At 45.1% G+C, this 27887-nt stretch overlaps 1 protein-coding gene across 3 annotated transcripts in view; it reads right to left on the reverse strand.

Moving 5' to 3' along the window:
• Nucleotides 1-27887, reverse strand: part of LOC143767357 (uncharacterized) — a 340694-nt gene that overhangs the window by 20526 nt on the left and 292281 nt on the right. Inside the window, exons 1-6 of one of the 3 annotated variants that reach the window (XM_077255615.1) lie at nt 12110-12203; nt 11732-11881; nt 11423-11602; nt 9621-9744; nt 9440-9537; nt 7629-7719 (exon numbers count right to left, since the gene is read on the reverse strand). The exons of 1 other annotated variant lie outside the window; for it this stretch is intronic. In XM_077255615.1, coding sequence (XP_077111730.1) covers nt 7629-7719; nt 9440-9537; nt 9621-9744; nt 11423-11602; nt 11732-11881; nt 12110-12136 — 670 coding nt within the window. In that variant the 5' untranslated portion in view covers nt 12137-12203. Of the gene's footprint in view, nt 1-7628; nt 7720-9439; nt 9538-9620; nt 9745-11422; nt 11603-11731; nt 12204-27887 lie in introns of those variants that run through there. One more of the 3 variants, XM_077255617.1, reaches the window with a different exon arrangement.

The raw sequence follows: 27887 nt of genomic DNA on the forward strand, positions 1-27887 counted from the left end.
TAGTTTCCAAAATGTGGTCACTTGTGGGGGAGCTCCAATGTTTAGGCACACGGGGGCTCTCCAAACGCGACATGGTGTCCGCTAAAGATTGGAGCCAATTTTTCATTCAAAAAGTCAAATGGCGCTCCTTCCCTTCCGAGCCCTGCCGTGCGCCCAAACAGTGGTTTACCCCCACATATGCGGTATCAGCGTACTCAGGACAAATTGGACAACAACGTCCGTGGTCCAGTTTCTCCTTTTACCCTTGGGAAAATAAAAAAAATTGTTGCTAAAAGATCATTTTTGTGACTAAAAAGTTAAATGTTCATTTTTTACTTCCATGTTGCTTCTGCTGCTGTGAAACACCTGAAGGGTTAATAAACTTCTTGAATGTGGTTTTGAGTACCTTGAGGGGTGCAGTTTTGGGTATTTTCAGCCATATAGAATCCTCAAAATGACTTCAAATGTGAGGTGGTCCCTAAAAAAAATGGTTTTGTGAATTTTGTTGTAAAAATGAGAAATGTTGTGAAATTGGATTCTGGGCTCCCCCGGTGGCCACTTGTGGAATTGAACTTGTGTGCATCATCCCCTCTGTTCACCTGCTCCTATCAGGATGTGGGAGTCGCTATATAACCTTGCTCCTCTGTCAGTTTCTTGCCGGTCAACAATGTAATCAGAAGCCTTCTGTGCTTGTTCCTGCTACTAGACAACTCCCAGCTAAGTTGGACTTTTGTCCTTGTGTGTTTTTGCATTTTGTTCCTGTTCACAGCTGCTGTTTCGTTACTGTGTCTGGAAAGCTCTTGTGATCGGAAATTGCCACTCTGGTGTTATGAGTTAATGCTAGAGTCTTAAAGGAATTTCTGGATGGTGTTTTGATAGGGTTTTCTGCTGACCATGAAAGTGTCCTTTCTGTCTTCCTGCTATCTAGTAAGCGGACCTCGATTTTGCTAAACCTATTTTCATACTACGTTTGTCATTTCATCTAAAATCACCGCCAATATATGTGGGGGCCTCTGTCTGCCTTTTGGGAAAATTTCTCTAGAGGTGAGCCAGGACTGTCTTTTCCTCTGCTAGGATTAGGTAGTTCTCCGGCTGGCGCTGGGCATCTAGGGTTAAAAAACGTAGGCATGCTACCCGGCCACTTCTAGTTGTGCGGCAGGTTTAGTTCATGGTCAGTATAGTTTCCATCTTCCAAGAGCTAGTTCTCATATATGCTGGGCTATGTTCTCTCGCCATTGAGAATCATGACAGTTTGACCGGCCCAAAAAAGGGTTAAATTACTGGCTGAGAAAGGAGAGAAAAAAGAAGTCTGCTACAATTTTTTTATTTTTTTTTCCTCTAGTTCTGAGTGTGCTCTTAATTGAATCACTTGCTAGTCTGCCTATACTGCAGCCTTCCTCTCTTTCTCTCCTTCTAATCCTTGAATGGCTCTGTGTTCACCTGTTTCAAATGGATCTTCAGAGTGTAGCTACAGGTTTGAATAATCTCGCCACAAAGGTACAAAATTTGCAAGATTTTGTTGTTCATGCGCCTATGTCGACTCTGGCGCTGCTTTGAGTCTTATGGATTGGTCCTTTGCCAAACGCTGTGGGTATGATTTGGAGCCATTGGAGGCTCCGATACCTCTGAAAGGGATTGACTCCACCCCATTGGCTAGTAATAAACCACAATACTGGACACAAGTGACTATGCGTGTTAATCCGGATCACCAGGAGGTTATTCGCTTTCTGGTGCTGTATAATCTACATGATGTTTTGGTGCTGGGATTGCCATGGCTGCAATCTCATAACCCAGTCCTCGACTGGAGAGCTATGTCTGTGTTAAGCTGGGGATGTAAAGGAACTCATGGGGACGTACCTTTGGTTTCCATTTCATCATCTATTCCCTCTGAGATTCCTGAATTCTTGTCTGACTTTCGTGACGTTTTTGAAGAACCCAAGGTTGGTTCACTACCTCCGCACCGGGAGTGCGATTGTGCCATAGACTTGATTCCGGGTAGTAAATACCCTAAGGGTCGTTTATTTAATCTGTCTGTGCCTGAACACGCTGCTATGCGAGAATATATAAAGGAGTCCTTGGAAAAGGGACATATTCGTCCTTCGTCATCTCCCTTAGGAGCCGGTTTTTTCTTTGTGTCTAAGAAAGACGGCTCTTTGAGGCCGTGTATTGATTATCGACTTTTGAATAAAATCACGGTTAAATATCAATATCCGTTACCACTGCTTACTGATTTGTTTGCTCGTATAAAGGGGGCCAAGTGGTTCTCTAAGATTGATCTCCGTGGGGCGTATAATTTGGTGCGAATCAAGCAGGGGGATGAGTGGAAAACCGCATTTAATACGCCCGAGGGCCATTTTGAGTATTTGGTGATGCCTTTTGGTCTTTCAAATGCCCCTTCAGTCTTCCAGTCCTTTATGCATGACATTTTCCGCGATTATTTGGATAAATTTATGATTGTGTATCTGGATGATATTCTGATTTTTTCGGATGACTGGGACTCTCATGTCCAGCAGGTCAGGAGGGTTTTTCAGGTTTTGCGGTCTAATTCCTTGTGTGTGAAGGGTTCTAAGTGTGTTTTTGGGGTTCAAAAGATTTCTTTCTTGGGATACATTTTTTCCCCCTCTTCCATCGAGATGGATCCTGTCAAGGTTCAGGCTATTGGTGATTGGACGCAACCCTCTTCTCTTAAGAGTCTTCAGAAATTTTTGGGCTTTGCTAACTTTTATCGTCGATTTATTGCTGGTTTTTCTGATGTTGTAAAACCATTGACTGATTTGACTAAGAAGGGTGCTGATGTTGCTGATTGGTCCCCTGATGCTGTGGAGGCCTTTCGGGAGCTCAAGCGCCGCTTTTCTTCCGCCCCAGTGTTGCGTCAGCCTGATGTTGCTCTTCCTTTTCAGGTTGAGGTCGACGCTTCTGAAATCGGAGCTGGGGCGGTGTTGTCGCAGAGAAGTTCCGACTGCTCCGTGATGAGACCTTGTGCTTTTTTTTCCCGTAAATTTTCGCCCGCCGAGCGGAATTATGATATTGGGAATCGGGAGCTTTTGGCCATGAAGTGGGCTTTTGAGGAGTGGCGTCACTGGCTTGAGGGGGCCAGACATCAGGTGGTGGTATTGACTGACCACAAAAATTTAATTTACCTTGAGTCTGCCAGGCGCCTGAATCCTAGACAGGCGCGCTGGTTGTTGTTTTTCTCTCGGTTTAATTTTGTGGTGTCGTACCTACCGGGTTCTAAGAATGTTAAGGCGGATGCCCTTTCTAGGAGTTTTGAGCCTGACTCCCCTGGTAATTCTGAGCCCACAGGTATCCTTAAAGATGGAGTGATATTGTCTGCCGTTTCTCCAGACCTGCGGCGGGCCTTGCAGGAGTTTCAGGCGGATAGACCTGATCGTTGCCCACCTGGTAGACTGTTTGTTCCTGATGATTGGACCAGTAGAGTCATCTCTGAGGTTCATTCTTCTGCGTTGGCAGGTCATCCTGGAATCTTTGGTACCAGGGATTTGGTGGCAAGGTCCTTCTGGTGGCCTTCCCTGTCACGAGATGTGCGAGGCTTTGTGCAGTCTTGTGACGTTTGTGCTCGGGCCAAGCCTTGTTGTTCTCGGGCTAGTGGATTGTTGTTGCCCTTGCCTATCCCGAAGAGGCCTTGGACGCACATCTCGATGGATTTTATTTCGGATCTGCCTGTTTCTCAGAAGATGTCTGTCATCTGGGTGGTGTGTGACCGTTTCTCTAAGATGGTCCATCTGGTTCCCTTGCCTAAGTTGCCTTCTTCTTCCGAGTTGGTTCCTCTGTTTTTTCAAAATGTTGTTCGTTTGCATGGTATTCCTGAGAATATCGTTTCTGACAGAGGGACCCAATTCGTGTCTAGATTTTGGCGGGCATTCTGTGCTAGGATGGGCATAGATTTGTCTTTTTCGTCTGCTTTCCATCCTCAGACTAATGGCCAGACCGAGCGGACTAATCAGACCTTGGAGACATATTTGAGGTGTTTTGTGTCTGCGGATCAGGATGATTGGGTTGCTTTTTTGCCTTTGGCGGAGTTCGCCCTCAATAATCGGGCCAGCTCTGCCACCTTGGTGTCCCCGTTTTTCTGTAATTCGGGGTTTCATCCTCGATTTTCCTCCGGTCAAGTGGAATCTTCGGATTGTCCTGGAGTGGATGCTGTGGTGGAGAGGTTGCATCAGATTTGGGGGCAGGTGGTGGACAATTTGAAGTTGTCCCAGGAGAAGACTCAGCTTTTTGCCAACCGCCGTCGTCGTGTTGGTCCTCGGCTTTGTGTTGGGGACTTGGTGTGGTTGTCTTCTCGTTTTGTCCCTATGAGGGTTTCTTCTCCTAAGTTTAAGCCTCGGTTCATCGGCCCGTACAAGATATTGGAGATTCTTAACCCTGTGTCCTTCCGTTTGGACCTCCCTGCATCCTTTTCGATTCATAATGTTTTTCATCGGTCATTGTTGCGCAGGTATGAGGTACCGGTTGTGCCTTCCGTTGAGCCTCCTGCTCCGGTGTTGGTTGAGGGTGAGTTGGAGTACGTTGTGGAAAAGATCTTAGACTCTCGTGTTTCCAGACGGAGACTCCAGTATCTGGTCAAATGGAAGGGATACGGTCAGGAGGATAATTCTTGGGTCACTGCCTCTGATGTTCATGCCTCCGATCTTGTCCGTGCCTTTCATAGGGCTCATCCTGATCGCCCTGGTGGTTCTGGTGAGGGTTCGGTGCCCCCTCCTTGAGGGGGGGGTACTGTTGTGAAATTGGATTCTGGGCTCCCCCGGTGGCCACTTGTGGAATTGAACTTGTGTGCATCATCCCCTCTGTTCACCTGCTCCTATCAGGATGTGGGAGTCGCTATATAACCTTGCTCCTCTGTCAGTTTCTTGCCGGTCAACAATGTAATCAGAAGCCTTCTGTGCTTGTTCCTGCTACTAGACAACTCCCAGCTAAGTTGGACTTTTGTCCTTGTGTGTTTTTGCATTTTGTTCCTGTTCACAGCTGCTGTTTCGTTACTGTGTCTGGAAAGCTCTTGTGATCGGAAATTGCCACTCTGGTGTTATGAGTTAATGCTAGAGTCTTAAAGGAATTTCTGGATGGTGTTTTGATAGGGTTTTCTGCTGACCATGAAAGTGTCCTTTCTGTCTTCCTGCTATCTAGTAAGCGGACCTCGATTTTGCTAAACCTATTTTCATACTACGTTTGTCATTTCATCTAAAATCACCGCCAATATATGTGGGGGCCTCTGTCTGCCTTTTGGGAAAATTTCTCTAGAGGTGAGCCAGGACTGTCTTTTCCTCTGCTAGGATTAGGTAGTTCTCCGGCTGGCGCTGGGCATCTAGGGTTAAAAAACGTAGGCATGCTACCCGGCCACTTCTAGTTGTGCGGCAGGTTTAGTTCATGGTCAGTATAGTTTCCATCTTCCAAGAGCTAGTTCTCATATATGCTGGGCTATGTTCTCTCGCCATTGAGAATCATGACAGAGAAATCACTGGTCAAATTTTAACCCTTATAACTTCCTAGCAAAAAAAAAAATTGTTTCCAAAATTGTGCTGATGTAAAGTAGACATGTGGGAAACGTTATTTATTAACTATTTTGTGTCACATAACTCTCTGGTTTAACAGAATAAAAATTCAAAATGTGAAAATTGCGAAATTTTCAAAATTTTCGCCAAATTTCCGTTTTTTTTCACAAATAAACTCAGAAATTATCGACCTAAATTTACCACTAACATGAAGCCCAATATGTCACGAAAAAACAATCTCAGAATCGCTAGGATCCGTTGAAGCGTTCCTGAGTTATTACCTCATAAAGGGACACTGGTCAGAATTGCAAAAAACGGCAAGGTCATTAAGGCCAAAATAGGCTGGGTCATGAAGGGGTTAAAATTTACTTTGTTCGTGGGAAAACCCCATTAATAGTAATTTTGTTTCCTTAAACCATGACAGCCCCCATTTACGCCCATCAATCTTTATTGTTCTCATCCACTATGTGTTGAGGGTTTTTATATTGTGATGTTAGCAAAAAAAGTTGCTTAATAAATGTTTATTTAATTCCTTGGTGGCAATTTTCTTTTTTGAATTTTCAATTTCAATCTGTTTTTACATTTTCTATCGTGTCAGATAACTTTTTTTAATTTTTTCATGTGATAGCATGTGTTTTGAATATTTGTTTTAACATACAACAAACTGGAAAACAGTAAAAATAATTTTCTCATTGCTGTTTGGGTTGTGGTATGGCGACTGGTCATGTGGTTGATGGGTGGTATGTATCGTAGAGGTGGATGGCCCTGTGATGGAAGCCTGGGCGTGTTTCTCAGGAGATCTACTGTTGAGGGATTACTATACATTGGGAAGGCTTCTAGGTTACTTGGAGAGATGGGTGGGTCAAAAAACACCAGAAAAAAAGGCAGAGATGTTACCTGCCCAGGCCTCCAAACAAATGCACTGCACTATCAGGGTGCAGTGGACCTGATTAAAGAGGCCGGAAAAACAGGGGCAGCAATATCGATAAAACAACCATTCAACCTACCAATCCATGGAGGGGGTGGTTGTTTGGTATATTAGTGCACAAAGAGATGGAGATGGAGAGATGGGTTGGTCCAGTCGCCTATATACCCCACGCAAGGGGGTGTGTCTGAACACCCAAGATGGTGCCTATGTGTTTGTGCATGGGCGGCAGTGCTGGCGAGTGTGAGCCAGAGTGAGGAGGCCTGTGATATACCTCCGGAGAGAACGCCTCTGAGGATATAAGAGATATCCGAGAACCTGTGCGGACGTCACGGACACTTAATGGACACCAGGGCTCAGCGAGGACCGTGGGTACTGTAAAGCCAAACGGTTGCCCGACGGTGCAAAGAGTGCTGCATGTACCCGAGAGGTTTATGTTGTAAAAATTACCCGGTAACATCATTAGCATCATTCTCCAGGTCAGAACAATTACAGAAATGCAAAACTTCTCAGTTTGTAAAAAATTTGATATCTGTTGCTATTTATTTAGACTCAATATTTTTTCCCGTCATTGGAGTTGTATGAGGGATTGTTTTTTGCTTGGTGAGCTGATATTTTTTTATTGGTACAATTCTATTGGTTTTTACTAGTGATGAGCGAATATACTCGTTACTTGAGATTTCTCAAGCACGCTCGGGTGTCCTCCGAGTATTATTTAGTGCTCGGAAATTTAGCTTTTATTACCGCAGCTGAATGATTTACATCTGTTAGCCAGCATAAGTACATATGGGGATTCCCTAGCAACCAGGCAACCCCCACATGTACTTATGCTGGCTATCAGATGTAAATCATTCAGCTGCGGCAAGAAAAACGAAATCTCTGAGCACTAAAAAGTACTCGGAGGTCACCTGAGCGTGCTCGGGAGATCTCGAGTAATGAGTATATTCGCTCATCACTAGTTTTTAACTTTTTTTTTTTTCATTTTTAGCATCTAAGGGAACCTAAACCTGCAATCACATGAGCTCTTCTTCTCTATTTTTTGTGTGGAAAAAAACACCATATAGTCATTTTAACAATGTCATCAAATTTTTCTGCCAGTCCAATCACACATCAATATTCTGTATTACAGACACTAAAAAGATAAACACATATTTCTACAATCCAGTGACTGATAAGAATCAGTGACTTCTCAACAAATAGTGGTCACTACTCACCTGTGCAGTTATCTGTAGGAATCTCCTCTTTACACCGCTCATCACCCCTCACATATGTCTCTGTAGCATTAATATGGGGCAGATCTTCACCCTGAAAGAAATATTGTAAAAGTCACAGACAAATAGAAAAGTTATGTGAAATGATTAGAATAGAAAAGATGAAATAGCTGCAGGTCTCCTGTATAAATCCAACCTGTCAACTAATAATTGTAATCAGCAGTCTCCATAACCAGAAAATTGTGAGAAGGTCCAGACAACATCTATTGTCTATGATCAGCTTTATTCTGTCATTTCCAAGTATGAAACATATCCTGAATGGTCATATTATTAGAGACACCCCGTTGGACCTCCTTTTGTCTTCAGAACCTCAGCAAATTGTTATATTGTCAATTCTATTGAGTGTTATTCCTTCTACATTAACAGTATTCAATGAAGACAGGATAGGTTTTTACAGCTGCCACAATATAGATGGAGGTGCTGACTTGCACTGAACAACTCCTTCTTACTTGTAAAGCAGATGTACTATAGGGTTAAGATCTGAACACTATAAGAGCCGGGTAAGGAAGAAAAATGTATTGTCTTGTTCCTGGAAGCAATCCATGACTATATGACCATTGTTGCATCAAGCATTGTCCTGCCGCAAGTGTCCTTCAGCCAGAAAAGGATGAACTTAGTTGACCAAATGGCCACAAACCGTAGGTAAGCTCCTGTGCTGAAGAGCTGTTTCTTCGTACACCCTAGTTGTAGATGACCCAGCATTGTATTCAGCTGCAGGACATGACTGTACACCGCCTGTTCTTAGATCGACTCTTGATAAACGCCTCTGACTTCTTTCATTAATGAGTTCCTTGTATTCATAGGATTTGTTTTTGTTGGATGTTTTCCTCAATCACAACATTCTCAGTATAATCTCACCACCACTGTATGTAATAAATGTTCAAAGTAGATCACATCATCTTATGTTCCCGTTATAATGTAAATTCACATTGCAAATATCCACAGAAGAGTGATACAGGAAAGAAATATATCTTGGTACCGTAAAAGAATGGATCTACCTGTGGCAATACATTTCTGTCTCCCAAATCATAACATTATGGACATGAAATTACTTGTATTGAAAGGTAATTTCAAAGCACAGAGAGACAGAAGAGTCTGGGAATATAAACTGATGACGACCTTTGACACTAAATGCAGGAATGAATGTGTCACACGGATTTATGTCTTTTTACATCAACTAACTACAACTAAGGAACTTGCCCATCAGACCATGTGGGGTCATCACAACAGACCCTAGTCACAGGACAATAAAACAATCCTTATCTAAGAATTGGCCCAATATTTATGGACGTTAACTGTTTATCACCCATGGTAATTCTGCTTCATGTCACCTGGCTTATCCATGGTTTTTTTTTTCCCCTCACCCTTTGTTTTTTTTTCCCCTATACTATGTTGTGCATAAATATGTGATTCTTCAGAATTTGTTTTAGTCTTTGCCTGATGAAGAGACGTATGTAATCTCGAAAGCTTGCAATTTGTTACCATCTTTTCAGTTAGCCATTAAAAGGTATTAACCACTGAGGACTCTCAATTCTAAATATTTCACAGAAGAGTGGTCACTGGATTTCCTGCCGTACTCTGGAGTCACTGGCCACATTTCCATTCACGAAAGTTTATATTAGAAAAGTGTCGGTGTCTCTAATAAATCGACCATTAGTGTATAATACTGCTGGATACAACAAGACTGAACACAAGACCTTCACAGCTGTCTACATATCACTGGGAAGATTTCATGACACCTTCTCTCCATCTACCTGATGATTCAGAGGAACATCGGGATCTTCTTGTTTACAGTCCTGTGGAAGAAGAGGACGGGGACATCTCTCTGGTGTTGTCCTCTCACTGGATAGAACTGGAGGAAACACATACAGGGAATATATTCATTCTTTACATACAGATAATTATAGGCCATGTGTATTTAGTCCTGTCTATTACCTGGTGATGTGAGGGGCTCAGGATCCTCCATCATGACGTCCTTGTACAGATCTTTGTGTCCTTCTAAATACTCCCACTCCTCCATGGAGAAATAGACGGCGACATCCTGACACCTTATAGGAACCTGACACATACAAAGCGGACTCAAGTTAGTCTGCAGTTAGCTATTAGTTATTAGTTAGCTATTAGATTTTCATGTATGATGAATTATACATAGAGTGGATATTGTTTGGGTGAAATTTTGTTCAGGAATTTGAGATGTTTATTTTGACTACTTGTGGTCCTGGGTTATTCACGTAAATCGCTTATGTCGCACATAATCAAACGTACTCAATCGTACATAAGTTCAATTTGAAAAGAGGTACCCTGGACCACTAGTACTTAAAATGACCAGCTCAATGTCCTGAATAATATTTGCCCAAAAAAATATCAACTCTATATGTAGTTCAGAAGTTATTCACGTAAATCGCTTATGTCACGCATAATCAAACGTACTCAATCGTACGTAAGTTCAATTTGAAAAGAGGTACCCTTGACCCAGGGCCGTATTTGCCACTAGGCACGTGAGGGCACGTGCCTAGGGGGGGAACAATGCAGGGGGCGGCACCTGAGCAAGGTTTGTTGTTATTTTTTTTTTTATATAAAAGCTGGGTCACCTCCCGACCGACCCCTCGCGCCCCCCCCTCGCCCGGCCGACTGCCCGCCTCCCACCCACCCTTCGTGAAGACGATACTCACCTTGCTACAGTGATGCCTGGTCTCGGCTTCTGCAGTGGTCCTGAATGAGCGGTCACGTGGTACCGCTCATTAAGGTCATGAATAAGCGCATATTCATGACCTTAATGAGCGGTATCACATTACCGCTCACGCAGGAAGAAGGTGCTGCGCCGGGAGTCGGGACAGAGCCAGAGGGATGCCGGCGCGGTCGCGCGGTGAGGAACAGGTAAGTATGAGGGACGGGGGAACAGGGGAGGGGGGATGAAGGAGGACGGTAAGCCGCGCCATTCAAGATGGGAGCGGGGGGTGGGGTGGAGAGATGAGCCTTGCATACAGGGGGGGGGGGGGGGGAGAATATGAGCCAGGCATGCAGGAGGGGGAAATATGAGCCATGCATACAGGAGGGGGAATATGAGCCATGCATACAGGGGGGGGGGAATATGAGCCATGCATACAGGGGGGGGAATATGAGCCATCCATACATATGCATGGCTCATATTTCCCCCTCCTGTATGCATTTCTCATATTCTCCCCCCCCCCCCCCCCCCCCGTATGCATGGCTCATATTCCCCCCTAGTGGCAAATACGGCCCTGGGTCAAGGGTACCTGTTTTCAAATTGAACTTACGTACGATTGAGTACGTTTGATTTTGCTTGACATAAGCGATTTACGTGAATAACTTCAGAACTACACATAGAGTTGACCATTTTTTGGGCACATATTATTCAGGACATGGATACGTTCATTTTGAGTACTATTGGTCCAGGGTACCTCTTTTCAAATTGAAGTTACGTACGATTGAGTACGTTTGATTATACGCAACATAAATAAGCGATTTACGTGAATAACCCAGGACCACAAGTAGTCAAAGAACAAAATTTTACAAAACAATATCCACTCTATGTATGATTCATCATACATTTAAATCTAATAGCTAATTCACCATGCATGAAAATCTAATAGCTAACTAATAACTAATAGCTAACTGCAGACTAACTTGAGTCCGGTCACATACAATGATACCGTCATCCCCCGATCCCTCCATAGTGTTATTGTATTATGTCCCAGCATTCCCAGCAGTGTCACCTCTCCAGTCAGCAGCACAATCATCTTGTAGGTGAGTTCTAGGATCTTCTGGTCATTGATGTCCTCATGTATCAGGGGGTGAGGTGGAGGCCCCGTGATTGGGCTCAGGGGTCTTCCCCATCCCTCAGACACAGGGTCCTGACAGCGCTCACTAGAGGTCTTCTTCACTACTGTGTAATCCTGGTTATGGAGAGACACATTAATAAACCTCACTACAGACATTCCCAGAGTCCTCACCTCTCCAGTTCTGTCCATCTGTTATTCCCATAGATAAGAATGATGTAATGTGACGTCATCAGAATCTCTCACCTCTCCAGTAAGCCGGAAGAGGATCTCTAGGGTGAGGTGTAATATCCTCTCCGCCATCTTGTCCCTGTCCCTCTCCATCCTTGTAGGGTCACTCAGGAGAATTCTCTTATATAGAAGATCTCCACTGAGAGTATCCGATATTGTAGGGACCTGAATGGGGAGAAGATGACAATGTAACATCATAAAGATCCCATGTAAGAAACCTCCGGAGGTGTTACCGGCGTCACATGATCACTACATCCAGTCATGGCCCCGTCCTGCCCCCGGTATAACACACAGTCCCATTATAGTCACATACAGAGATGTATCACAGGCTCAGCACTGAGGGGGTTAATGTCCCCTGCCCCCGCCCAGTAATGGGGAATCTCCAGCACCTACCTCCACCTGCAGAGCCGCACACCACATATATGGCTGCTCTGTGCGCACAGGACCTGTGATGAGGTCACAGGAGGGGAGGAGTCAGGGGTCACATGATCAGGGGCCTCAGTGTATGCAGGACTCTGCTGTGCTGGTTGTCATGGTGCTGGATGAGGGGAAGTTTATGTGTGGGGTCAGGAGGGGTTTACACTGTGGATGTAAGGCTACTTTCACACTAGCGTCGGACGACGCACGACGAATTGCGTCGTTGCGACGTACCTGACGCTAGCAGTGAATGCGCCGCACAACGGGGGCAGCGGATGCTGTTTTTCAACGCATCCGCTGCCCCATTGTGAGGTGCGGGGAGGCGGGGGCGGAGTTCCGGCCGCGCATTCGCGGTCGGGAAAGACGGGAACGACGCACCAAAAAACGTTACAAGGAACGTTTTTTGGTGGCGACGGACCGACGCAACACGACACAACTGTCGCACGACGGTTGCGACGTGTGGCAATGCGTCGCACTGCGTCGCTAATGCAAGTTAATGGAGAAAAAACGCATCCTGCAAGCACTTTTGCAGGATGCGTTTTTTCTACAAAACGACGCATAGCGACGTGCAGTGCACGACGCTAGTGTGAAAGTAGCCTGAGAGCCGTGTGTGTACAAGGTGTATGGAGCAGAGCCGTGTGTGTACGAGGTGTACGGAGCGGAGCAGTGTGTAAGGAGCGGAGTCATGTGTGTACGAGGTGTACGGAGCAGAGCCGCCTGTGTATGAGGTGTACGGAGCGGAGCCGTGTGTGGGGTCAGCAAGGGTTTGCAGGTTGGATGTTATTAGTTAACCCCTTTACCCCCAAGGGTGGTTTGCACGTTAATGACCAGGCCAATTTTTCCAATTCTAATAACAAAAGACTGACTGGCACATCCATAGTGAGAATAAGTGCAAACCATACTATTCACACTAGTCTGTATGTGACAGTCAGTCTTTTGTCATTTTTATGCTTACTGACAGAGCACTCCGCCCTTCACCATGTGGGGATTTTAATTGCTGCAGGTTCCTATCTACCCATAAATGCAGGCATTGCTGACAGAGGTGTCACTCCGGTGCGGAGCGTGCGGCCGCATAGGAACACATGCAGCCGCACGCTCTGCTCCAAAGTGTCGGCGCCACAGCTTGGTTTCCACATGCGAGACACGGACGTGTTTCTCGCAAGTGGAAATGAGCCCTTAGGCCGGGGTCACACTTGCGAGTGTGATGTGAGAATCAAGTGCATAGAAATACATGCAGCAGCACACTCCGGTCCTGAGTGCCGGCAGCCGGGCATTGATGCGTGAGGCTAGCTCGAGATTCTCAAATGTGACCCCGGCCTAAGGGCTCATTATCACATGCGAGAAACTCAGATGAGTCTCGCACGTCACCCAGCACTCGGATCGGAGCGTGCGGCCGCGTAGCAATACATGCGGCCGCACGCTCCGCTCCTGAGTGTCAGGATTTGACGTGTGAGACTCATACGGTTTCTCGCATGTGAGAATGAGCCCTATGAGAGGTATTCAGATACGTAGGGACCCATTACTTTTTGAGACCACCTTGACAATGGTTGATGACAATGGTTGATGGGCAGATATAATTTGGCCAAATTGTGTGCAAAGCGTCTCATTTTTTCCTAATATTCAAAAGCCGTATTGCTATTCATATTTCATCTATTTCACATTGACATGCAGGGTCGCCATCAGGGCATTACTGCCCGGTGGCAGAGGGGCCCCATCTCTTCTCTCATCGGGCCCGGGCCCCAGCGACAGGCTTCTATCGGTAACTGAACCTGCGTCCGAGACGCAGGTTCAGTTACTGTATTGACTATTGCAGCCTTGCGGGCCCGCACTGCAATGGTTAAAGCCGCCAGCCAATCGGAGGCTGGCAGCTGACGTCAGCGCGCATCGCCGGCGTGTCAGTCGCCGGCAAGTGCGCGCTGAAATGCCGGGAGGGATCTTTGCTTCGCCACAGGAGCGCGCCAAGGTAAGAAGAAAGGTTTTTTATTTTTTTAACTGAAAGCGGCAAGCCACAATGTGGACCATGTGTCTCCATCCAGCCCGGCACAGAAGGGAGACAGGGAGCAGAATGGAGACAAGGAGGCAGAATGAGACAAGGGAGCAGAATGGAGACAAGGGAACAGAATGAGACAAGGGGCAGAATGAGACAGGGGAGCAGAATGGAGACAAGGGGGCAGAATGGAGACAAGGGGGCAGAATGGAGACAAGGGGGCAGAATGGAGACAAAGGGGCAGAATGGAGTCAAGGGGGCAGAATGGAGACAAGGGGTAGAATGAGACAAGGGAGCAGAATGGAGACAAGGGGACAGAATGAGACAAGAGGCAGAATGAGACAGGGGAGCAGAATGGAGGCAAGGGGGCAGAATGGAGACAAGGGGGCAGAATGGAGACAAGGGGGCAGAATGGAGACAAAGGGGCAGAATGGAGACAAAGGGGCAGAATGGAGACAAAGGGGCAGAATGGAGACAAGGGGTAGAATGAGACAAGAGAGCAGAATGGAGACAAAGGGGCAGAATGAGACAAGGGGCAGAATGCAGGCAAGGGGGCAGAATGGAGACAAGGTGGCAGAATGGAGACAAGGGGGCAGAATGGAGACAAGGGGCAGTATGGAGACAAGGGGGCAGAATGGAGACAAGGGGGCAGAATGGAGACAAGGGGGCAGAATGGAGACAAGGGGGCAGAATGGAGACAAGGGGGCAGAATGAGGCGGGAGCAGAATGGGATAGGGGGCAGAATGAGACAAGGGGCAGAATGAGAAAAGGGGCAGAATGGAGACAAGGCAGAATGAGACAAGGGGACAGAATGAGACAGGGGAGCAAAATGGAGACAAGGGGGTAGAATGGAGACAAGGGGCAGAATGAGACGGGAGCAGAATGGAGACAAGTGGCAGAATGGAGACGGGGGTAGAATGGAGACAAGTGGCAGAATGGAGACAAGGGGGCAGAATGAGACAGGGGGCAGAATTGAGACAAGGGGCAGAATGGAGACAAGGGGGCAGAATGAGACAAGGGGCAGAATGGAGACAAGGGGCAGAATGAGACAGGGGGCAGAATTGAGACAAGGGGCAGAATGGAGACAAGGGGGCAGAATGAGACAAGGGGCAGAATGGAGACAAGGGGGCAGAATGAGACAAGGGGCAGAATGGAGACAAGGGGCAGAATGAGACAGGGAAGCAGAATGGAGACAAGGGGGCAGAATGAGACAGGGGATCAGAATGGAGACAAGGGGGCAGAATGAGACAAGGGGGCAGAATGGAAACAAGGGGGCAGAATGGAAACAAGGGGGCAGAATGGAGACAAGGGGGCAGAATGGAGACAAGGGGACACATTGCAGTGCGTTTTACCTGCGGATTTTTCAAAAAGGTGTGGAAAAATCTGCACACTAATCCGCAACGTGGGCACATAGCCTATCAGGTTATAACTCTAGAACGCTTCTACGGATCCGGATGATTCTGAGTTTTTTTTATTCATGACATATTGTACTTTATGATGGCAGTAAAATTTATTTGATATGACTTGTGTTTATTTGTGAAAAAATGGAAATTTGACAAAAATGTTGCAGTTTTCCAACTTTGAATTTTTATGCCCTTAAATTACAGAGATGTCACACAAAATAGTTAATAAATAACATTTCCCACATGTCTACTTTACATCAGCACAATTTTTTAAACAAAATTTGTTTTTGTTAGGAAGTTATAAGGGTTCAAAGTTTGACAGCGATTTCTCATTTTTACAACAAAATTTACAAAACCATTTTTTTAGGGACCACCTCACATCTGAAGTCACTCTATGGGCTCTATGTGATAGAAAATACCCAAAATTGATGAAATTCTAAAAACTGCACCCCTCACTGGGCTCAAAACCACATTCAAGAAGTTTATTAACCCTTCAGGTGTTTCACAGGAATTTTTGGAATGTGGAAAAAAAAATGAAAATTTGACTTTTTTTTCACACCGTGCAGCGGTGTTTTTGGTGGCTATATGATGTTTATGATTTAGTGTGGCTAACCTCATTTCATCATTTTGAGGTAGAGGCGATGCAGTGGTGCCAAACACTTTTTTGCTGTTTGTTTTTTTACTCAACTTTGGGAAGTTGCTACCCTGGAACGTTATCTAGCCTATGACTGTATCCCAAAAGGTCCAACTGTATACAACCCCCTATCAGGGGATATAGGAGACCAAACTACTCTATCTGAATGAGAATCCATGTTCAAAAATTATTCAAAACAGGCAGTATCTTTCATTATTGACAAAAGAAAGAAACAGCTATTGGAAAGTATAAATAAGATTTCTAAACTATTTGATGAAGTTAAACCTTATAAAAACCATCCTAAAATTATAAACCTATCAAATAGTATAAGGAACAGTATACAGAGTTAGGCCGGCGTCACACTAGCGAGTTTTATGGACGTATGAGCGCAGAAAATACGTCCAGAAAATACACGGCCCAATGAATCTCTATGGGGCAGATCCCTTTTTGGAAGTGCATTTGAACAGCAAGGTGGCTTGTTGTTGAAGGGAAATAGAGGAAAAAAAAAAATCTTTAAATCTTCAGCATAGCGAGTGTGAGCGAGCTGAGTGTGACCTGAGTGTAAGTGTGGACGGCGGTAAGTGTGACTTGTGACTCAGTGACTTTGGAATCAGGGAGTTTCCAAGGGAGGAATTGCTGTTCCAAGTGTTAATTAATACTTTGTATTTATTTTTATTTAACGTTTCTGTCTGGTGCAATCCCCATTAGGAAATGTGCTCCACAATTGTTAATGCCATCCAGTGCACATCTTGCCACATATATGCAGTCCTTGATCAGCCGGTCGAGGGTGCATACTGCTGTGCGAGATGTGAGCACTTTGTGCATTTGGAAACCCAGATACTGGATCTAAATGTGCAGCTGGCAATACTGAGATCCATAGACAATATGGAGAGGAGTCTTCTGCTCACAGAGCAGACGCTCAATGGGATAGATGAGGAGGGGGATGGTAGGATGGAGCTGCAGGACAGTGAGGCAGTTAGCTGGGTGACAGTTAGGAAGCGGGGTAGAGGGAAGAGTGCCAGGGAGGCTAGTCCTGATCTTTCACACCCCAATAAGTTTGCTAAGTTGGCAGATGAGGGGGGTGCCAGTACAGGGGTAGCACTGCTGCAGCCAGGCATGTCCTCTGAAAGCCGGAGGTGTGACTGCTCCAGTAAGGAGGGAAATAGGAGAGCAGGGCAGGCCAGACAGGTGCTGGTAGTGGGGGACTCAATTATTAGGAGAACAGATAGGGCAATCTGTCACAAAGACAGGGATCGTCGAACGGTGTGCTGCCTACCTGGCGCTCGAGTCCGACACATCGCTGATCGGGTGGACAGATTACTGGGAGGGGCTGGTGAGGACCCAGCGGTCATGGTGCACATTGGCACAAATGACAAAGTTAGAGGTAGGTGGAAGGTCCTTAAAGATGATTTCAGGGAATTAGGCTGCAAGCTGAAAGCAAGGACCTCCAACGTGGTATTTTCTGAAATACTGCCTGTACCACGTGCCACGCCAGAGAGGCAACGGGAGATTAGGGAGGTTAATAAGTGGCTCAAGAATTGGTGTAGGAAGGAGGGGTTTGGGTTCCTGCAGAACTGGGCCGACTTCTCAGTTGGCTACAGGCTCTACGCTAGGGATAGGCTGCACCTCAATGGGGAAGGTGCAGCTGTGCTGGGGGAGAAAATGGTTAGAAGGTTGGAGGAGTGTTTAAACTAGGGAATGGGGGGGAGGGTATTCATTTTATAGGTGGGGAAGATAGTGCAGATAGAGACCTTGGCACAAATAAGGAAGTTGGGGGTGGCGGAGGCATGGGGGGTGGGGTTAGAACAGTTAGTAATTTAAGAAAGAATAGAGGTACAGAGAGGAACATCAAGTGCATGTATACTAATGCCAGAAGCCTCGCCAACAAAATGGACGAATTAGAACTAATGTTGTTGGAACATAATTATGACATGGTGGGGATATCTGAAACATGGCTGGATGAGAGCCATGACTGGGCTGTTAACTTGCAGGGCTATAGCCTTTTCAGAAATGACCGTACAGATAAGCGAGGGGGTGGGGTGTGTCTGTTTGTAAAATCGACCTTAAAACCCATCCTGCGTGATAATATAGGTGAATCTAATGAAAATGTAGAGTCCCTGTGGGTGGAGATAAGGGGAGGGGGAAAAAATAATAAATTACTGATAGGGGTTTGTTATAAATCTCCAAAAATAATGGAAGCAATGGAGAATATCCTCGTAAAGCAAATAGATGAAGCTGCGACTCAAGGAGAAGTCATTATTATGGGGGACTTCAACTACCCTGAAATAGACTGGGGAACAGAAACCTGCAGTTCCAGTAAAGGTAATCGGTTTTTGACAACTATGAGAGACAATTACCTTTCACAACTGGTTCAGGACCCAACAAGAAGGGGGGCACTGCTAGACCTAATATTAACCAACAGGCCAGACCGCATAGCAAATGTAAGGGTTGGGGGTCACTTGGGGAATAGTGATCACAAAATAATAAGTTTTCATGTCTCCTTTAATAAGATGTGTAGTAGAGGGGTGACAAGGACACTAAACTTCCGGAGGGCAAATTTCCAACGGATGAGAGGATCTTGGTGCAATTAACTGGGACGATATCCCGAGACATAAAAGTACACAAAGAAAATGGGAGACATTTATTAGCATCCTGGATAGGACCTGTGCACAGTATATACCGTATGGGAATAAACATACTAGAAATAGGAGGAAACCAACATGGCTAAATAAAGCTGTAAGGGGCGCAATAAGTGACAAAAAGAAAGCATTTAGAGAATTAAAGGAAGTAGGTAGTGAGGAGGCATTAAATAAATACAAAAAATTAAATAAATTATGTAAAAAGCAAATCAAGGCAGCAAAGATTGAGACAGAGAGACTCATTGCCAGAGAGAGTAAAAATAACCCCAAAATATTCTTTAACTACATAAATAGTAAGAAACTAAAAAATGATAGTGTTGGCCCCCTTAAAAATAATCTGGGTGAAATGGTGGATGAGGATGAGGAAAAAGCCAATATGCTAAATGACTTTTTTTCATCAGTATTTACAAAAGAAAATCCCATGGCAGCCAATATGACTAGTGATAATAATTCCCAATTTAATGTTACCTGCTTAACCCAGCAGGAAGTACGGCGGCGTCTAAAAATCACAAAAATTGACAAATCTCCGGGCCCGGATGGGATCCACCCCCGAGTACTGCAGGAATTAAGTACAGTCATTGATAGACCATTATTTTTAATCTTTAAAGAGTCCATAATAACAGGGTCTGTACCACAGGACTGGCGTATAGCAAATGTGGTGCTAATATTCAAAAAGGGGACAAAAACTGAACTCGGAAATTATAGGCCAGTAAGTTTAACCTCTACTGTGGGTAAAATCCTGGAGGGCATTCTAAGGGATGCTATACTGGAGTATCTGAAGAGGAATATCCTCATGACCCAGTATCAGCACGGGTTTACTAGGGACCGATCATGTCAGACTAATTTGATCAGCTTCTATGAAGAGGTAAGTTCCGGTCTGGACCAAGGGAACCCAGTAGATGTAGTGTATATGGACTTTTCAAAAGCTTTTCATACGGTGCCACACAAAAGGTTGATACATAAAATGAGAATAATGGGGATAGGGGAAAATATGTGCAAGTGGGTTGAGAGTTGGCTCAGGGATAGGAAACAAAGGGTGGTTATTAATGGAGCACACTCGGACTGGGTCACGGTTGGTAGTGGGGTACCACAGGGGTCAGTATTGGGCCCTCTTCTTTTTAACATATTTATTAATGACCTTGTAGGGGGCATTCAGAGTAGAATTTCAATATTTGCAGATGACACTAAACTCTGCAGGGTAATCAATACAGGGGAGGACAATTTTATATTACAGGCTGATTTATGTAAACTAGAAGCTTGGGCTGATAAATGGCAAATGAGCTTTAATGGGGATAAATGTAAGGTCATGCACTTGGGTAGAAGTAATAAGATGTACAACTATGTGCTTAATTCTAAAACTCTGGGCAAAACCGTCAATGAAAAAGACCTGGGTGTATGGGTGGATGACAAACTCATATTCAGTGGCCAGTGTCAGGCAGCTGCTACAAAGGCAAATAAAATAATGGGATGCATTAAAAGAGGCATAGATGCTCATGAGGAGAACATAATTTTACCTCTATACAAGTCACTAGTGCGACCACACTTAGAATACTGTGCACAGTTCTGGTCTCCGGTGTATAAGAAAGACATAGCTGAACTGGAGTGGGTGCAGAGAAGAGCGACTAAGGTTATTAGAGGACTGGGGGGTCTGCCATACCAAGATAGGTTATTACACTTGGGGCTATTTACTTTGGAAAAACGAAGACTAAGGGGTGATCTTATGTTAATGTATAAATATATGAGGGGACAGTACAAAGACCTTTCTGCTGATCTTTTTAATCATAGACCGGTGACAGGGACAAGGGGGCATCCTCTACGTCTGGAGGAAAAAAGGTTTAAGCATAATAACAGACGCGGATTCTTTACTGTAAGAGCAGTGAGACTATGGAACTCTCTGCCGTATGATGTTGTAATGAGTGATTCATTACTTAAATTTAAGAGGGGACTGGATACCTTTCTGGAAAAGTATAATATTACAGGGTATATATATTAGATTCCTTGATAAGGCGTTGATCCAGGGAACTAGTCTGATTGCCGTATGTGGGGTCGGGAAGGAATTTTTTTCCCCATGATGGAGCTTACTCTTACCACATGGGTTTTTTTTGCCTTCCCCTGGATCAACATGTTAGGGCATGCTAGGCTATGGGTTGAACTAGATGGACTTAAAGTCTTCCTTCAACCTTAATAACTATGTAACTATGTAACGTATCCATATTATACGGTCTTGTACGGCCGTAGAAAATCGCAGCATGCTGCGTTTGTCATCGTATTGCGCAAAAAATACGCCAATGCAAGTCTGTGAGGACGAGAAAAATACGGAATGCATACGGACCATGCGTGTGACTTGCGAGAAATACGCTAGACTATGGCAGGTGCCAGGAAATGTCCCAAGGCCTCAATCAGGAAGCTGAAACATGCTAATTAGCTGAAAAAGCCAGACAGAGATCCTGGAAGTCTGCCGCACGCCTCCACGGAGTCTGATTCAGCATGGCTAACATCATAAATGTTGACATGCTCATCATTTTGGTCCAGGAAAGGCCCGTAATTTGGGACCAGAGAGATCCCAACTATGCCAACAGGGCCCAAAAAGAGGCAGCATGGAGGAGTATATGTGGGTCCATATTCCCAAATTATGATCAGCGGCCACGTGAGGCACAGACGCAAATAAGTAAGTACACTAATGTTTGTACATTGATATTTATGTGGACCAGCAGGACCTAACTCCTTTTAAGTAATGTAAAAATTCTTTCTAAGTATTGCATATATTCTTTTCTATAACAACATTAATTCCATGTTGCTGTACATGAGAAACGGGTTACATACAGGGTTATTATAGATGTCCCTTACAGTGTCCAACTGAAAAAAAACATACTGGGATAGAGGGGAGAGGACTCTGTCCTTGTGGCCTTACATTCTATGATGTTAATTTTTGTAGTTAAAAAACAAAAAACAAATGCAGCTTCCTAGGCTACACTACAATCTGTGTAGTCAATTACACCTTGTGTGACCACTGTGCATAATGGTGTAATACATTATTTTGCTATATTTTGTTGCAGTGGATGATGTTATGAGAAGATGGCGGAGCATCAGCGATCAGTACAGGAGGGAGAGGCAGCAGCAGGACAGGAGTGGGTCAGGCGCACCACCTAAAAAAAATATATCTATTTTGATAGTTTGACCTTTTTGAATCCCAGTATGGATCTCAGACCGTAAGTCCAAACCTCACAACACATTATACACATATGTTTATAATGGTCAGACAATTTTTTAATATTTTTCAAACATACTTTCATAACAGAACACAGTCCAACCTCACAGAGAGGGAGACAGGATCCGATTCTGAGGTGGTCATAGACCCAGTTGGGGAAGGAGAAGAGGTGGCTGGCCCATCTTATGATCCGTCATGCTCCATCCCTCCAGGATCCTCGTCATCTGGGCATCCAGCTCCAGCAGCACCTGGCGAAGATGAGGCCCCACCACCAACAGCAGCAGCACAAGCAAGCCAGGATGATCCTGGCAACAGCAGAAGCCCAACTATACCCCTAGAGAACTCACCACAGGCTGCTGTGATGTCACGGCGTGCTCGCCAAAGGAGAAAGCTCATCCAAAGTAGGAGGAATGTGGATGCTGGGGTCCTGAACTATCTGTCAAGGGTTACTGCAGATAAGGGGGAGGAGGCCTATACGAGGAGCCTGGCCCGGAACTTACGTCCCCTAGACCGTGAGGTCAGGCTACGTGTGAGAGGGTGTATTCAAATCCTTATTGATGCATGCACCCACCCAAATTACCCATATGAGCTCATGGAGTATATTGAGAGATGGCAGCTGTCATCACGTAACGTCTTGCGGCTGCCAAGACCTCAACAGGTGCATGCTCAACAGGGATTTGAATCACCTCCACGTGAGCCTACACCTCAACCCCTACCCACACAAAACCCACCATGGCAACCTCAGTACCCTATGCCAGACTACCATCAACCTTCCCAATATGGCCACTTGTCCAGACCCAGTGCTGGAGGCTGGTCCCAACCTGGGTTTGCACGACATGGCCATATTGGGGGTGGATATGAGGTAAGGCCATATTTGCAACAACATGAGGGCTACAGTCAGATTCCTTATGGCCAATACACAACTGGCCAACATGATCAAAGGATGAATATTCCTCCGGCCCACACAGCATCCACACAGGGTCAAGGACAATTGGGCCAACAAATTCCACCTGAGCAGGACCCTGAGGTTCCCCCATCACCACCACCTACTTACAGAAACCTGTAATTTGTTTTCTGTTTGTGGCAAATAACCATGTGTTCTATATGTTTGTGCTGTCATAGCACTTTGTTATGCTGTTAATTTTGGTAAAAAAATTAGGCCAACTTGAATTGGCTGAAAAAACCATATCTAAAAAATATGGCTTTGAGTTTAACAAAAAAGGCTTTTTCGGTAAATTAAAAATATTGTAAAAAGCCAAATAACGTTTGTGGACCAATCATTCTTACATCACACACATATGCTCTGTTCATAACCATATGTGAATTAAGTAAATACAACACACAGAGTTCAGATTTAAGATTTTTATGTTTTGGTAAACTTAGAAGATAGTTAAAAAGGCAAAAATCAGAAATGAGAAACAGCATAATCTTGCCAGGGAGTCGCACCCTGAGGAGAAACCAAATAATTGGTGAAAACATCCCTAACTTTTAGGCCAGAAAGGGGACGGCGCGGAGGAGGGACATGTGGTGTAGGCCTAAGCACATTGCTCAACATGTGTTCAGCAATATCAGCTGAGGAGCAATCATGTATGCGGGTAAAATTGTGCAAAATAACACAGGCTTCTATTACTTCATTCACTGTAGCCCCATTGAGCTGAATGGCAGACTGGAGGACATGCCATTTGGCCACCAGAATACCAAAGGTGCACTCCACCAGTCTCCGCGCCCTTGAAAGCCGCAAATTAAAGACCCTCCGCCGGTGGTCCCAGTTGCGCCGGGGATAAGGCCTCATGACGTGCCTCGTCAATTGGAACGCCTCATCTCCAACAAGAACAAAAGGCACTGCTTCCGCATTGTAGCCGGGGAGGAGTTGTGGTGGGAGGTCTAACTGGTTGTCACGTAGCCGCCGACTCATAATGGACGAAGACCCTAGAGTCTCCAGTTCGCCCATAGGCCCCAATGTCTACAATTATAAACCTGCAGTTACTGTCAACTACAGCTAACAGAACTACAGAGAAAAACTGCTTATAATTGTAGAATTGGGAGCCAGAGTTCGGCGGCTTACGCACCCTGATGTTTTCCATCCACGGCTCCAATGCAGTTTGGGAAGTCACAAGTGTCCTGGAAAGCAAGGGCTATTTTAAGCCAATCAACCTGTTTTGGCTCAGGCATCACAACTTCCTGGAGTTTAGACCATATTTGACTACAGGTTGACCGCACAATGCCCGAAATTGTCGACCGGCCAATCAGAAACTCCAGGTGTAGTCCCGCATACGACAAGCCAGTGGACAGGAAGCTGAAAGTGAAAAAAAATAAAAAATGAATATTAGGTAGGTAACAAGAGTTTACACAAAACAAAGAAGCAGAACTAGATTGTATATTTTTAAAAACATGGTAATTAACGCTGAAAAATTAAAAATTTACATAGGGTACTTAACTATAACATTAAACACACTTTTTTGGATCTGCTTGTGCCCTAATCTACACATATAATTGAAAAAATCTGCTAGAACACAACACTTAAAAAAAAGATCATCAACATACAGTATGTGAGGATGTTGAATACATACCGTAAGGTAAGGAGAAGACGCTCCTCTGCAGATTTGGCTTTGCGCATCCTTGTGTCCTGATAGGTGATACCTGGACGTAATATCTCCAACAATATATCAAAGGTTCTGATGGTCATGCGACAGTACAGATAGAACTTGTCAGGATGTGCCCTTAGAGCTGTATAGAGCCTCTCAAAATGTCCTTTCGTGAGGCGTTGAGTCAAAAGAGGATGCACCCACAATCTTCGTCTCCTCCTTCGTGGATCGACAATCACAGGATATGGGTGCCCAAATCGACGCGACAAGACCCAGTGATACAACACCCGCTCAGTTGGGGTGAAAGACAGTAGGTCAGACATGGTTGTAAGGTAATACCAACACAACCAAGAGATGCACACCAACTAAATGGCCAGATGGGAGGGTCCCACCTGTTGTACAGGACTTAAATAGGGTTGCTGATGATGATTTAAATTAATTGCAGCCCAGAAAACCATTAAATGTCCATTTTTTGATGTTGCATATAAAATACGCATTACATACGATTCACATACGCAACATTACTTGCGCAAAATACGCGACCACACCTTGGCAACGGATTACCTACGGAACACTATTTCTGGGACATTTCTGCGTATTACGGCCGTAAAAAATGGATCGTATTGTCTTACGCCTAGTGTGACGCCGGCCTTAGGCCAGCGTCACACTAGCGTGTTTCACGGACATATGAGAGACGCAGAAAATACGGATTGCATACGGTACAATGACTCTATGGCCCAGCTCCTATCTGCAGTATTTTACGGATCCATATTATACGGTCTTGTACGGCCGTAGAAAATTGCAGCATGCTGCGTTTGTCAGCGTATTACGCAAAAAATCCGCCAATGAAAGTTTATGGGGGCGAGAAAATTACAGATTACACACGGACCATGCGTGTGACTTGCGAGAAATACGCAGTGGTGTTCTCTAGAAAAGCCGGCAACTCAGTGCGGTGTACAGTAAAATCACACTGACAGAATAGAATAGGTAGAATAAATGTGTACACATAGAATATATATATATATATATACACACACATACATACACCGTATATATATATATATATATATATATATATATATATAGTGACACATTCCCTTGAATAGTGAAATAGAACTATTTGCTTTTCATTAACTAATTAATTAACTAGTGCCTGAGAACTATTAACACATGGAGTTAAAGAGGCGATGCTGAGGATAGGACTGTCCCTTAGGAAGGAAAACGCTTGTTTTCCGAAATGCGTTGGAATTTTGGTCCCCTTAGCGCTCCATACCGGTTTAAACCACATGTGCATCACGTGACCAGCAACTAAACAAAGCTCCTGCTTCTATACCGGCGTTCCGAAGACTGGATCTGCGCTGTTCACTAGCTGGCACAGCGCCGGAACAGCAGCAAGGAGCATCTGTCACTGGCCAGGACAGCACTCTGACTCCACTGCTCTGACTTACCAGCTGTCTCCAATCAACATCCGTAAGGAACGGAAGGTAATAGGACACAGGATGGAAATTTAAAATATACTACAGCCCAACAATATCATGAGGCTTATGAGGTAAAACTCTGTTTTTAATATTATTCTTTGGGACCTCTCCAGCCAACAATCTGGATCATTTAATCCTCACCCGGATCCTCCTCTCTCCCATTATGTTGAGTCCTAGGAAACCAGTGATCCCACAATAGGACACTCCAAGAAGTACTTTACATCCTCATTTCTTGATTGTGGCCTCTCACCCGGCTTTTTCCAAGAGGAACATGAGGACATGCTGTTTAGTAATGCACAAAACTGAGAACAGCCACAAGAAGATGACGGTGAGGAATGGCAAATTTTGTCTAAGTAGGTAGATGACTATGAGACCCAGTTGACGATAAGTCAGTTTGTTAAGTCATCAAGTTAGGAGGACCAGGGTGCGACGGTGGAAGACAAGATATTGGATGACGAAGTTAATGACACAACCTAGAAGCTGGCATGCAGAGCGAGGCCAGCAGCCCTAAGGGGGAGTGATCAGCAGCACCAAAACAGGCAGTAAGAGGCAGTGGAGTGACCAGAGTGAGATGGCGGGCTACGGTTCTGCAGAGCATTGACACTCGTCAATTTATCCGTTAAAGAGTTAGGTGCTCCCCAGTGTGGGACTTTTTTTAAAAAGAGAGTGTTCTGAGAGAAAAAAATGGAAATTTGCAACCTGTCCCATGCCAAAATCAGCAGGGGCCTGACCACTAAGAGCCTAACCATGAAAAGCATGATCAGGCACATGTCATCTAAGCACCTGAGTTGGTGCGCCGAACGCCTGGGTCAACAATTGGTGCTAGCGAGTGACACCACTTTCCCTCTGCTAGGTGCTTGCCAATCCACTGTCCATGACACTGGTGCAGATGCCTCTAGCTCTGGTTCTTTCCTTGCACATTGAACGCAGCCATCCCCCCACAGGCCCAAATGCTAAATGGGCACATTTCCAGCCTGCTTACCGTGGAAAGTAGACACGGAGGATTTCCGCTGACTCATGGCGGCAGCCGTCTCTCGGTACTCAGTCCCCAGCCACCGTTATTTCTCCTGGTGTCTGATCAACATTCAGGATCAGAAACAAAAGTTTGCCCTTTTAGGGATTATTGGTTAATTCATTATGGTTTTGCTTATAACCTGTGACACTAGTCACTTCTTGCGGCCAAACCATGAGTCAGAGTGGTTAAGGAGTCCAAGGTCAGAAGCCAGGTGGATACATCATAAACAGAAGGAAGAGACAAAAGCGTAGTCAGGTAATGTTCCAAATTCAGAGTACCAGGAGGATAACAGAGCAGAGCTGAAGGGGTTAAACAGGTGGATGGTCAGAATGAAGCCCAAGGTCAGGCAACAGAGCAAGCAAAGAGAACTCAGGGAACAGGAGAGCACAGAACCAAGCTCACAAGCTGAATGTACGTCTGGCAGAGTTCTGGGAGACACAGCTCAGTTAAGAAGCATGGCAATTAACTGGAATAATGAACACATGGAGAAAGCCGATGCCTCACAGTCTCAGATTGGATAGTTGAGCTATCAATCAACACACTGACAGCTCAGTACACCCCTGTACCAGATTGGATGGCCAAGCTGTCATTCAAAGTACTGACAGCTTCAGCACATCCCTAAACCAGATTTAACGGCTGTGCGGTCAGTAGTAGGACTGGTATGTGAGACTCTGAGCCCTGCCACAAGGAGATAGAACGGTAGGCAGCGGACTTCCGCCATTGTGTAAGGATCTTCACTGCATTTCTGGGAGGGCAAGTCACCTCAGAGGGAAGAAAGCAGCTCAGCTACTGAGGTGTAACTGAG

This window comes from Ranitomeya variabilis, chromosome 4 (genome assembly GCF_051348905.1).
Source record: "Ranitomeya variabilis isolate aRanVar5 chromosome 4, aRanVar5.hap1, whole genome shotgun sequence".
Classification (NCBI taxonomy): Eukaryota; Metazoa; Chordata; class Amphibia; order Anura; family Dendrobatidae; genus Ranitomeya; species Ranitomeya variabilis.